Genomic DNA, 12,238 nt, shown 5'->3' with positions numbered 1-12,238 from the left:
ATTAGAGTCCCTTATATCCAAATGATGTTCTGATTCACCATAAATGGGACAGATACCTCATGGAAGGAAGTAGAACACAGTGGTCAGAAGCTGGGCCCTCAAGCCAGGCAGCTTTGGGAAAGTCACATAAGCCTGTGTTATTGTTAAATGAGCTAACACGTAGTGCTGAGAAGCGACCTGGCACAAAAGCGCCCCATAACCAGTAGTTTTCCAACTAGAGGGTTCAAAATATATAATCTCAGAACAAATGAAGGGGAAAATACATGCCAAGATGCTTTATTTTTTAAATGTATATATTGTATCCTGAATATTCTGGTTTCCATGTTTTCCTATCTCAAAATGTAGAGTGGACTGGGTGCTGTGACTCATGCCTATAATCCCAGCACTTTGGGAGGCTGAGGTGGGAGAATCACTTGAGACCAGGAGTTCAAGACCAGCCTGAGCAACATGATGAGACCCTATCTCTTAAAAAAAAAAAAAAAAAATTTCAGTTAGCTGAGCATGGTGTCGCATGTCTGTTCCCAGCTATTTGGGAGGCTGAGGTGGGAGGATTGCTTGAGCCTAGGGGGTTGAGGCTGTAGTGAGCCATGATTGCACCACCACACACACTCCAGCCTGGGTGACAGAGTGAGACCCTGTCTCAAAAAAATAAAAATATAGAGTAGTCATTTAAATGAGCAAAAACAGTTATAAATAATGCCAGTTAATACAAACAGGAAATATAAGGAAAATAACACATAAATACCAAGCATATGAACAGAGGCTCATCCCTCGAATGAAAGTCAACTTTAAAACATGCGTAAAACATTTAGTATGAATAAGGGTAAAAAAAAAAAAAAAAAAAAAAAAAAGAGAGAGAAAGAAAGAACAATGACCCAAAAGAGTGGTGAAGAAACAGACTGGTTCTCTTCTGGTGGCTATTGGCCGTATCAACGAAGACCGTAAATGTGCATGCCAGCAATTCCACCTTTAGGAATTTATTCTGAGAAAATAAATGAGGTTACAAGAACATTGTGCAATATTTTTCACAGTATGAAAAGATAAACAATTTTTTGGTATGTTCAAAAAAGCTAGAAGATAGGATTTTGAATGTTTCTAATGCAAAGAAATGATAAATATTTGAGGCAGTGGATAACCTAATTGCCCTGATTTGATCATTATACATTGTATACATGTATTAAAAAAAAAATCACTTGAACCCCATAAATTTGTGCAATTATTACTGTCAACAAAAAAAAAAAAAAGGAAAATAATGGGAACCAACCTAAATGTTCATCAGCATGGGAACGGTTAAACACATTATAGTATATGGCATCAGACCTTGGCAATTTAAAAAATGTATATTTTTAAGAAAAAATTACAGTACATCCATATGCTGCCTTATCATGCAGCCATTTAAAACGGCAATATTGCCTTTATATGCTATAGGAAAAGATAGACATTAAGATTTAGAGTAAGAGACATGGCACGATCCCATTTGTTTTGAGTACATATTGTGCCTAAGTCTAAAGCAGCAACTCCCAAGAGAAACAGAATGCAAACCACAACTGTGAGCCGCCTGTGCTACTTTACATTTTCTAACAACCACCTTTAAAAGGTGAATTGAGTAGAATATTTTAGCCGATATACAAATAACAATCACTTCAACACATAACCAATATAAGAAGTATGAAGGATATTTTGCATACATTGTTCTAAATCTTGGAAACCCAGTGTGTACAGTACTTCCAGCTCATCCCAGCCTGGGCCAGGCTCATCTCATGTGCTCAGCAGCCACATGCAGTTACCCTATTGGACAACGGAGGTCCAGAGAACATGCCTAAATGGTCAAGAGTGGTCGTTTCTGGGAATGAGACTACAGAGCTCTTGTCTTTTCTGCATTGTATGGATTGTTTCAATAATCATTTGTATTCACAGAGGGAAAATCAGCATTGTGAAAAATGCTTTTTAATTTTCCTTTAAAGCTATAATAAGAGACCAGAAAGCACAGCTTAAATTTAAAACTCCTTTCAGACTGCTCTTGCTCCTTCCCCAGGGGTGGTGGGGAGTAGGAACCTTTTCTTCCCATGCCTTGTCTATCGCTCTCATAGTTACGTGTTTGTAGCAATCCTACTTCCTCTCTCACCAAGTCCCCTTGTGATCAAGACCCCTGCAGGACCGCAGGGAAGGGTTAGGGGAAAAAAGAGGCTAGCCACATAATGCTGACTGCCACCCAGCACGGTGACTGGAGGGAGAAGCAAACTGATGAACAGTTGCCAACACTATGTTAGACGAACACTTCACATGGATTAGGATCATAAGCCTCCAGTAACCTTCCCATGGTGCAGGTACCACCCCAATTCTTCAAATAAAGAAATCAACACTTAGTATCTGTTCTTTGAAAAACCAGACAAAAAAAAGAAATGGGGAAAAGAGTCCCTATTTAATACATGGTGCAGGGAAAACTGGCTAGCCATATCTAGAAAACTGAAACTGGATTCCTTCCTTACACCTTATACAAAAATTAATTCAAGATGGATTAAAGACTTACATGTTCGACCTAAGACCATAAAAACCCTAGAAGAAAACCTAGGCCATACCATTCAGGACATATGTATGGGCAAGGACTTCATGTCTAAAACACCAAAAGCAATGGCAACAAAAGCCAAAATTGACAAATGGGACCTAATTATAAAGAGCTTCTGCACAGCAAAACAAACTACCATCAGAGTGAACAGGCAACCTACAGAAGGGGAGAAAATTTTTGCAATCTACTCATCTGACAAAGGGCTAATATCCAGAACCTACAAAGAACTCAAACAAATTTACAAGAAAAAAACAACCCCATCAAAAAGTGGGCAAAGGATATGAACAGACACTTCTCAAAAGAAGACATTTATGCAGCCAACAGACACATGAAAAAATGCTCATCATCACTGGCCAGAGAAATGCAAATCAAAACCACAATGAGATACCATCTCACACCAGTTAGAATGGCAATCATTAAAAAATCAGGAAACAACAGGTGCTGGAGAGGATGTGGAGAAATAGGAACACTTTTACACTGTTGGTGGGACTGTAAACTAGTTCAACCATTGTGGAAGACAGTGTGGCAATTCCTCAAGGATCTAGAACTAGAAATACCATTTGACCCAGCCATCCCATTACTGGGTATATACCCAAAGGATTATAAATTATGCTGCTATAAAGACACATGCACACGTATGTTTATTGCGGCACTATTCACAATAGCAAAGAGTTGGAACCAACCCAAATGTCCGTCAATGATAGACTGAATTAAGAAAATGGCACATATACATCATGGAATACTATGCAGCCATAAAAAAAGGATGAGTTCATGTCCTTTGTAGGGACGTGGATGAAGCTGGAAACCATCATTCTCAGCAAACTATTGCAAGAACAGAAAACCAAACACCACATTTTCTCACTCATAGGTGGGAACTGAACAATGAGAACACTCTGACACAGTAAGGGGAACATCACACACCGGGGCCTGTCGTGGGCTGGGGGGAGAGGTGAGGGACAGCATTAGGAGATATACCTAATATAAATGACGAGTTAATGGGTGCAGCACACCAACATGACATGTGTATACATACGTAACAAACCTGCACGTTATGCACATGTACCCTAGAACTTAAAGTATAATTTTAAAAATGTAAAATAAAATAAAAAGAAAGTATCTGTTCCAATGTGTCAGAGCTGAGAGTTCCACAATATCCAGGGTGGTCCATGTCAAGATCATAGTCACAAAGGCCTTGGAAATGCCCATACCAAGCTCCCTTATTAACACCATGTTATCAGACAACTGCATTTCTTCATTAAAGAAAAGCAAATCCCAGGCATCATTTGCAAAAACCCAGATCCTGACATTTCTCCTCTAAGCTCATTCGTAAATCTCCAAATGTAAATAAATGCTTTCACTTAGACAAACCATTTTCATTCCAAACCCAACATGTCAAAGATCAAGAATTATCCCTGCTCCAACCTGGCTTCTGTCCACACTCAAGGTGGACATTTCAAGTTCATAGTTGACTCTTCTACTTCCCTTGCCCTTAATAAAACATTTATTGAGTTCTAGTCTCTAATCTCTACGTAACTACAAAAAGTAGTAATGAGTACACCTAGCATCCAGATCTTCATTTCTAAATTCCATCCTTCAATAAAAGGAATCTGACAGGCATCAGCTTAACCAAAAGATCAAAGTGATCCATCAGTAACAAAACACATTGATATCACCTGTCTCCTGAGGTGATGCAATGAGGAAGGCACAGAATTTCTGATGTGTTCTCACCCCAAATTCACAACCTCCATGTAAGCATAAGACAATCAGACAAACCCAAAATCATTCTATAAAATTATTGAGAAATGGTTTTTTTTTGGGACAGGGTCTCACTCTGTCACCCAGGCTGGAGTGCAGTGGCACAATCACAGCTCACTGCTACCTCAACTCCCAGGCTCAAGCAATCCTTCCACCTCAGCATCCAGAGTAGCTAGGACCACAGGTGCATGCCATCACACCTAGCTAATTTTTTTTTTATTTTTTGTAGAGACAAGGTCTCGCTATATTGTCCAGGCTGGTCTCAAACTCCTGGGCTTAAGGGATCCTCCCATCTTGGCCTCCCAAAGTGCTAGGATTACAGGTGTGAGTGACTGTGCCTGGCTTGACCAATGCTATTCAAATGTCAAGGTCACAAAAGACAAAAAACTGAGCAACTGTCACTAAATAGAGGGGGGCAGGGAGCTACAACCCTCAAAGGCAGTGTGGAATCCTAGAGAGGATCCTGGCCCAGAAAAAGAACATTAGTGAAAAACGTGGTAAAATTCTGGTGAACTCTATAGACCAGTTAGTATTACAGAAATGTTAACTTCCTGGTTTCAATAATTGCACTATGGTTATATGACATGTTAACACTAGAGCAATCTGGGAAAAATACAGAAACTGCGCTATTTTCTCAATGTTTCTTTAAGTCTATAATTATTTCAAAATTGTTAAAAATAGTGCTATAATAATCTCCAAACACATATAGCTCATGCCTGTCCCTATGCTTGAACTCACTCTCCTATCTCCTCCTGAGAGCATCCTTCTCTTCACAGCCTCCTCATGCATTTCAAATCCTATTCATTCTTTAGGCCCCAATCATGTCCCACTACACCTTAAAGAATGCCTTTCCCCCAGTACTGTAGCCCAACCAGACCAACAGTTCTACAAAATGCCTGTAACTTGTAGAGGAGTATGTGCACTCCTCTAATGACACAAAGATAATCCTGTATTGTTAGTGTACTTTGTGTATTTGGCTTTTGTCATCAAACACACTGGAGGCTCCTAAAAATGTTTGATATGGCCTCTGTTCTCCAGAATCTCAGCCTACTTAGATAAGGCATCACATAAAATCAACAAGGCTCGGGCAGGCAGATCATGAGGCCAAGAGATGGAGACCATCCTGGCCAACATGGTGAAACCCTGTCTCTACTAAAAACACAAAAATTAGCCGGGTGTGGTGGCACGCACCTGTAGTCCCAGCTACTCGGGAGGTTGAGGCAGGAGAATCACTTGAACCCAGGAGGCAGAGGTTGCAGTGAGCCAAGATCATGCCACTGCACTCTAGTGACTGAGACTCTGTCTTAAAAAAAACCAAAAAGCTTAACAACAAAGGAGGGCGGGGCAAGAGTCTGCTCAATGAGTACAGGTTACAGGTCGTTGGAATATACCACATCCACAAGTCACCAGTACAAACTTCAAAATTCTGATGATTGCCAACAGGGTCAAGCAGGATCCACTGGGCTTATAGGCCCATCTGAAAAAGGGGAGTGGAGGATCAACGGAGTTGGAACTAGGGATGGGAGAAGAAAAAAACCACATGCAAGACAGAGAATGAGGTTCAGAAGGAAGGTGACAGCATGACACACAACCTCCATGCTTCTCTTCAGCCTTTCCTGGGACCCTACAGGGGTCAAAGCCCTTGAGATTCTCAATATCCACTCAGCTAAGCCACCATGAGTTATGGGTTAACTTGGGCTCCTAGAACCTGATCCTGAGATGAGGATTCCTGCTCAAGAGACTTATAAGGCAGTGTTTTCAGGAAAGACTGGTAGGGGAGTAGAGAAGGTGGACAAGAGAGGGAAGGAAGTCAAGCAAACATGTGATATTAAGGAAAGTCCCAAACATGGTAACTTTAGCTCAACTGTACAAAGAAACTGAAAACAGTATGGGCCATACTTTAGAGCTGTTCCATTCCCAAGGTGAGGGGATAGGAAACTAATGTCATGCCATTGGTTAAGACTCTTAAGGACTGTTAAGGACTGTTCCCTTTTGCAGAGGATGTCAATTCCCAGGTTCCCTATGCACACAGGCAAAACAGCTTCAGGAGCTTTGACAAAGAGAAGGGTGCTGGCTATTGGAAGCGAGCTAACACCAAGGCAGTATGCAGGGAAGGGAGTAAGGGGGGAAACAAGAGGAGCACTAATAGCTTCTGCTGACACTCTTCAAGTCCTCATGTCCTTAACACTGTCACCACTTTTTGGAAAGAAGAATATCGCTCAGAGCCACCAGCAAAAGAAGGAATCATCAGCCCCTCCAGCAGGGGTGACCAGGTACAGAGGAAACACGTAGCTCTTGCTGCTTTCAGACTGACACTTGGGAGAAACTTACATTACCTGAGGTATAGGTAAGGGACAGTTAAAGGACACCTGCCCAAAAGCACGGAAGATCTATTTTTCAAATAATTGGTCCCAAATCAGCACCCTTAGTAAAGGCTCCTGGGCGCAAAGCTGCCATACACCGGGTGTGTCTGCCAGTAAAGTAACCTCCCAGCAGCACTCAAAAACCCACTGCTCAGACACTACCTATCAATTAGAAGCCAAGGAGGAAAAAAGGTTATTTGAAGGAATTGGTTTCAAGGCACCAGTTTCAATTTGATGATTTCTCATTCACTCTGCTGGCTAGAATCAAAGTAGCATATTGAAAATCCAGGTATTTGAAACAGCAGTATTTAAATTTTTTGTCCCAAATAACTCTTCTGTAGAAAAGAGTTCAGCCTGAGGAGGAGAGGTTACATTCAGCCTGAGGAGGAGAGGTTACATTTTATGCTTTAAAATCAGACTACCGTCTGCAATCATAATGAAATGGTATTCACCATGCTTGCACATGGGCGGGCTTCTTTCTGGACCTATGCAAAGCAAAGCCCGCATTGTCTTTTCCAGTGGGTTGGAAGCCAGGCACTCACACTGACCACATGCGTGCCACTGTGACAACAGACACCATCATCAGCTCCACCTTTGGACCTGATGTGAGACTGAATGAGACTGACTCACTTTGACATCACCCTCAAAGTGTCTGGCACTGACTGATGCTCTTTCTCCATCCAGAAAAACCTCACTACAAAGAAAACAATTTCTCAAAGGTGAGGTGTTGGGTCTTCTGAGAACAGGAGTGTCTCTGTTCATAGAGAAGTGCCCTTTGGCCCCCGACCCGCCAAAAAAATCACGTAACGTATAAACAGTTGAAGAGAACAGATTAAGAAGAGCAAGAACACATTTAATTGGATGGAGGGAAAAAGAAAGTCTTTGCTTAGATAACTAGAAATATACTAAGTTCTTACCGAACACTATTTAATACAAGTTAATATATAAATGCTTCATATTCCAATAATAACATCTTCTAACTCTGTCACAAAAGCAGCAGGTATAATCAAAGGGCTTTAAATTTTTCATTCCCAAAAATGTATAAGTGCTGTTAGCATAATAGGTAATTATTTCCATCACACATAACACATTGATGTGTGTGCCTGGTTCCAGTGTTTGTCACATTAGGAAAGCCCACTTGCAAGTTAAAAATAAAAGGGAACATTGGCTATTTTGATAATACAGTAAAAATGAATAATCTCCAAGAAAAGCGAATCTGCGTAGCAGGCATGGCTTCCCTGTGTAACTTATGATTCACATGCGCAATGAGAAGCCAGCTTGGCAAGTGGGGAGACCATGGTTAGGCAACTACGCAACTGCTTCTCATAGCAAAGCACAAGGGTGTTAATTTCCAGGAAGAATAACCACTGCTCAAAACAAATCTAGAAACTACTGTCTTAGGTCCCAGAAAATCTCCTTAATTTCAGAATCAAGACCCAAAATGATTAAGGACTGGAAACCCAGAGCAAGGTGCAGCCCAGCAGCCCTTAGGGAAGAATCCTAATATTTGTTTGGGATTAATTATGCCAACCCCTCACACCAATGAAGCTACTTTTCAAGTGTCTTATATCCAAGACCTTTCTCTGGTGACACCAGATTTGTACTTATCTCCATAACCTGAGAAAAAGTACACTGAAACCCAAGTTCAGACTCCCACTACTTTATCATTCCTAAGAATTAACATGCAATGTGTTCATTTCTAACTAAAAATCAAGTTGAATGGTTTCTCCTACAAGTGTAGTCTTTAAAAGCAATCCGATATTAATTCCTGTTTTTCAAAACTAGGGCTCCAAAGATTAAGGGTTTATTCAATTGCCCATCAGCCCCATATGAGCACTATTCAAGATCACGGAAAAATGCCTATCATGAAAAAAATTCACATGGATTTCAGAGTTTTCTGCACCAAAGCAAACGCATAGTTTTGTACTTGTTATAACAAGCATGAATGGGATCTAGAACAGGGTCTAGTTTGAGGCACTAAGAAAGATAAGTCATCAGTTTGAAAAGAAGCCCCTATCAGGGCAACAGGAATTCTACTAAAATTGAAGCAAGACCAAACATCAAATTTATGACAAAGCGTGGAGAGAAGAATTGTGAAATCGTTACTTTATGAAGTTGATGGGGACAATGCCTCCAAATAAATCAGTTTATAAGTGGGTAACTCATTTGAAGAAGGGACAAAGTAATGTTGAAGATGAAGCCTGCACCAGCAGACCATCCACATCCATTTGTGGGGGGAAGCATCTTATCTGTTCCCTAATTGAAGAGGGCTGACAATTAATGGTAGAAACAACAGCCGACACCACAGACATCTCAACTGGTTCGGCTTACATGATTCTGACCGAAAATAAAGTTGAGCAAAGTTCCCACTTGATGGATACCAAAACTGCTGCACCCAGATCAATTGCAGACAAGAGCAGAGCTTTGGATGGAAATTCTAAACAAGTGGGATCAAGACCCTGAAGCATTTCTTTGAATTGTAACAGGGGATGAAATGTGGCTCTCCCAGTATAATCCTGAAGACAAAGCCCAATCAAAGCAAAGACTTCCAAGAGGTGAAAGAGGTCCAGTCACAGCAAAGGTGGACTGGTTCAGAGCAGAGATCATAGCAGCATTTTGGAGGACTGCTCAAGCCATTTTGCTTGACTTTCTAGAAGACCAAATGATGATGACATCTGCTTATTACAAGTGTCTTCAGGAAGTCAAAGCTTTAGCAGAAAAACACCAAGGAAACGTCACCAGAAAAGTCATTTTCTGCCACAACAATGCTCCTCATTCCTCTCAAAGAAGAGCAATTTTGCAAGAGTTTCTATGGAAAACTATTAGGCGTCCACCTCACAGTCCTGATTTGGCTCCTTCTGACTTTGTGTCCTAATCTCGAAGTTAATGACCTGCATCTTTTCCAGTTAATAATGTAAGACTGCATTGGCATGGTTAAATTCCCAGGACCCTCGGTTCTTTAGGGACGAACTAGGTGGCTGGTATAACTTTCAAAAGTGTCTTGAACTTGATGGAAATTGCGTTGAGAAATAAAGTTTATATTTTTAAACTTTTAACTCCATTTTACCCCACAAACTCTCCCCCTCATATAATAACAGCAATTCAATATTGCCTGACAAAGGACTTTGACACATTGGAGGTATATTCAGTTGAGTCACTCCTTTTACTTAGGAGTACAATTTGCATCTCCATGCACTTTAATGTAACAAAGCTTCGGCTTTGAGCACTCCAGTTCAGATTTTTCCCCTGCCTTCACTGGCTTCCAGCCTCCAGTCCCAGCTCCTGAAAACCTAACCGGCTTCAGGGAAAAAACCTGAGCTTTTAGGGATCCTCCCAATACCTCCACAGCCAAGAGGGGTGGAGTGCCATTCCAAGCCTAGGACTGCCACAGAGTTGACGCCCTGGCTCCCGCCTCCTCGCCTCCTCGCCTCCTCCCCTCCTCCCCTCCTCCCCCAGAGGCCGTCGCCCATCCCTGATCGCTGCACAGGAGGTCCCTGGTGGGCTAGGAAGTAGTATCTGAGGCTGCTGCGTCCCCACCCCCAGCCAGGTGACAGCCTCCGCGGCCACCTTCATGAGCGTGAACCCATCCCGGCCCTGCTCCCCGCTCCAGGAGGAAGGCGAGAGTTTAAAATTCCTCAAACTTAGAAGGGTTGCCAGTCCACGGAGCAGAAGGGCTCCCCCACATGTGCTGGACAGCCGCGAGTGCTCTCCAGGTAAGGACGCAGAAGTGACTGTTCCTACCCAGCCCAGACCTGATGGCCCGGGCGGGTGTCCCAGGAATCGCACACCCACACAACGCGCGCGGACACCACACGCACACACAACTCTGCACGGAGGCGTGTGCACAGGCACTGTCGAATGTGTTTTGGCCACCCAAGAAGATGAACAGGAAAACCAGGCATTGGACTATCCAAAACTTGTTTTCCTAAAGGGCACATGTGAAGAAAAGGCCTTTGCCCATCTCACTCCTGACTCCAGGGTGAAACTTGAGGGGTCCCGGACGGCTGCAGCGCTGCCTCCAGCTCCCCTGGAAGCGGTGGCTCGTCCCTAACTTTAACCACAGCAACTGCTGCGGAACGCGGGCGTCTCCGCCCAGGCTGCACCTGTTCCGGATTCGGAGCACCCAGCCTCGCACATCCCTTCTGACCTTGAAGGCATCCTGAAACTCACACCCTGCTCCCAGTTCGGCTTTACTCCAACCCCCTTCCCCACAGTCACTGAAGCTCTCTTGGTACCAGAGGGGCCGCGTCAAAATACCCATCCCCAGCAAATTCACAATGCTCTTCCCTGGGGTCTCCGGAGATAACGGAGCACCCCTCTACCCATCGCTTACCCCCAACTCCATCCAGCTGCCGCGCCCTCACGCCAGGTTGAGTCTCCTCCCTCTCCACCAAGTCCAGAACCCCCACCTCTCCCAAGTCCAGGGTTCCCTGTTGTGGGTATGCGTGAGGAAAGGACGCCTCGGAGGCGAACCCTCGAGAGCCGGCGCCGCAGAGCCCCTGGGGCGGGGTCCACGGCGGGGACAGGGGACAGCGGCGGGCGCACCGCGGGGGACCGTCCGAGCACGGCGCTCAGAGCTGGCAGAGTCGCCCCCGCGGTTCGGGGAACTCAGCTGGAACCCAGCCCAGGCAACGAAAGTGAGGGGCGCGGCGGGGAGGGGGCGACAGCACCGGCTTGGGGCTGAGCCGTGGCGCTGCGGAATCTCCAGGAGCCGGGCGGCCGGTCAGTGCGGGCGTTCCCGGAACCGCTAAACTTTCTCCGCCAACAGAAGTTAGGGACGCCGAGGACGGAGACGCGGGGGACACCAGGAGGGGTCTCCCGTCACCTCCCGCCTCCAGTAGCCGAGGGAGAAGGCGACCCTGAGTGCCAGGTGGCCCCGAGCGCTCCGCCCCGGCCCCGCGGCGCCTCTCCCGCGGCTGCGCTCACCTGGCTGTAGAGCTCGCCCACCGACATGGCCCGGGCTGGGCGGGGCTCAAGCCCCGGCTCCCCGTTGCACCGCGGCTCTCAGTCCGCGGCCGGCCCGCCTGGCGCCATGTTCCTGGGCTGGCCTGGAGTTTCTCGATCTTCTCGCTCTTCTCCGATCTGCCCCGCCGGCTTCCCGGAGGCACAGCGGCCGGCTCGCTCCCGGCGGCGCGACCTTTACTCCTGCGGCGGCGGCGCAGCAGCGGCCGGACAGGAGTTGCGAGCGCCGGGGGAGGAGGCAGCGCGACGCCGCTCCCCGCCCAGGTGTAGGGAGGAGGCGAGGGCCGGCGAGGAGGGAGGACCCGCGCGCGTCAGAGCGGACTGCCCGTGCGCCGCCGCGCCTCTGAGCCCTGCCGGTGCCCGGCCCGACGCGCCCTCCCGCGCCCCCGCTGCCACCTGGGCCTCCGGGCCGGGGGCGGGGCGCTCAGAGCGGAGCTCGGGGACCGGCGCGGGCCGCCCCCTGCTGGACGCCGCACGCGCAGGCACAGGTGCGCCCCGGTGCCAGCACCTGCCCTTCCACCCGCACCCGGCCGGGCGGAGTCCGGCACGCACGCGGTGCACACAAGAAAAGGGGAGAGGAACTAACCAGAGA

General features: G+C 45.9%; 1 protein-coding gene across 3 annotated transcripts in view; it reads right to left on the bottom strand.

The window, feature by feature from the left end:
• Nucleotides 1-11,991, bottom strand: part of MYO5B (myosin VB) — a 393,467-nt gene extending 381,476 nt beyond the window's left edge. For 2 of the 3 annotated variants that reach the window (XM_050767678.1, XM_050767680.1), the window contains exon 1: nucleotides 11,611-11,853. In XM_050767678.1, the coding sequence (XP_050623635.1) occupies nucleotides 11,611-11,637 (27 nt within the window). In that variant the 5' untranslated portion in view covers nucleotides 11,638-11,853. Of the gene's footprint in view, nucleotides 1-11,610 lie in introns of all 3 variants that reach the window. The other variant, XM_050767677.1, reaches the window with a different exon arrangement.
• Nucleotides 11,992-12,238: the final 247 nt, after the last annotated feature.

Source organism: Macaca thibetana, chromosome 18 (genome assembly GCF_024542745.1).
Source record: "Macaca thibetana thibetana isolate TM-01 chromosome 18, ASM2454274v1, whole genome shotgun sequence".
NCBI classification, from domain to species: Eukaryota; Metazoa; Chordata; class Mammalia; order Primates; family Cercopithecidae; genus Macaca; species Macaca thibetana.
This window is presented reverse-complemented; position numbering and strand designations above follow the sequence as displayed.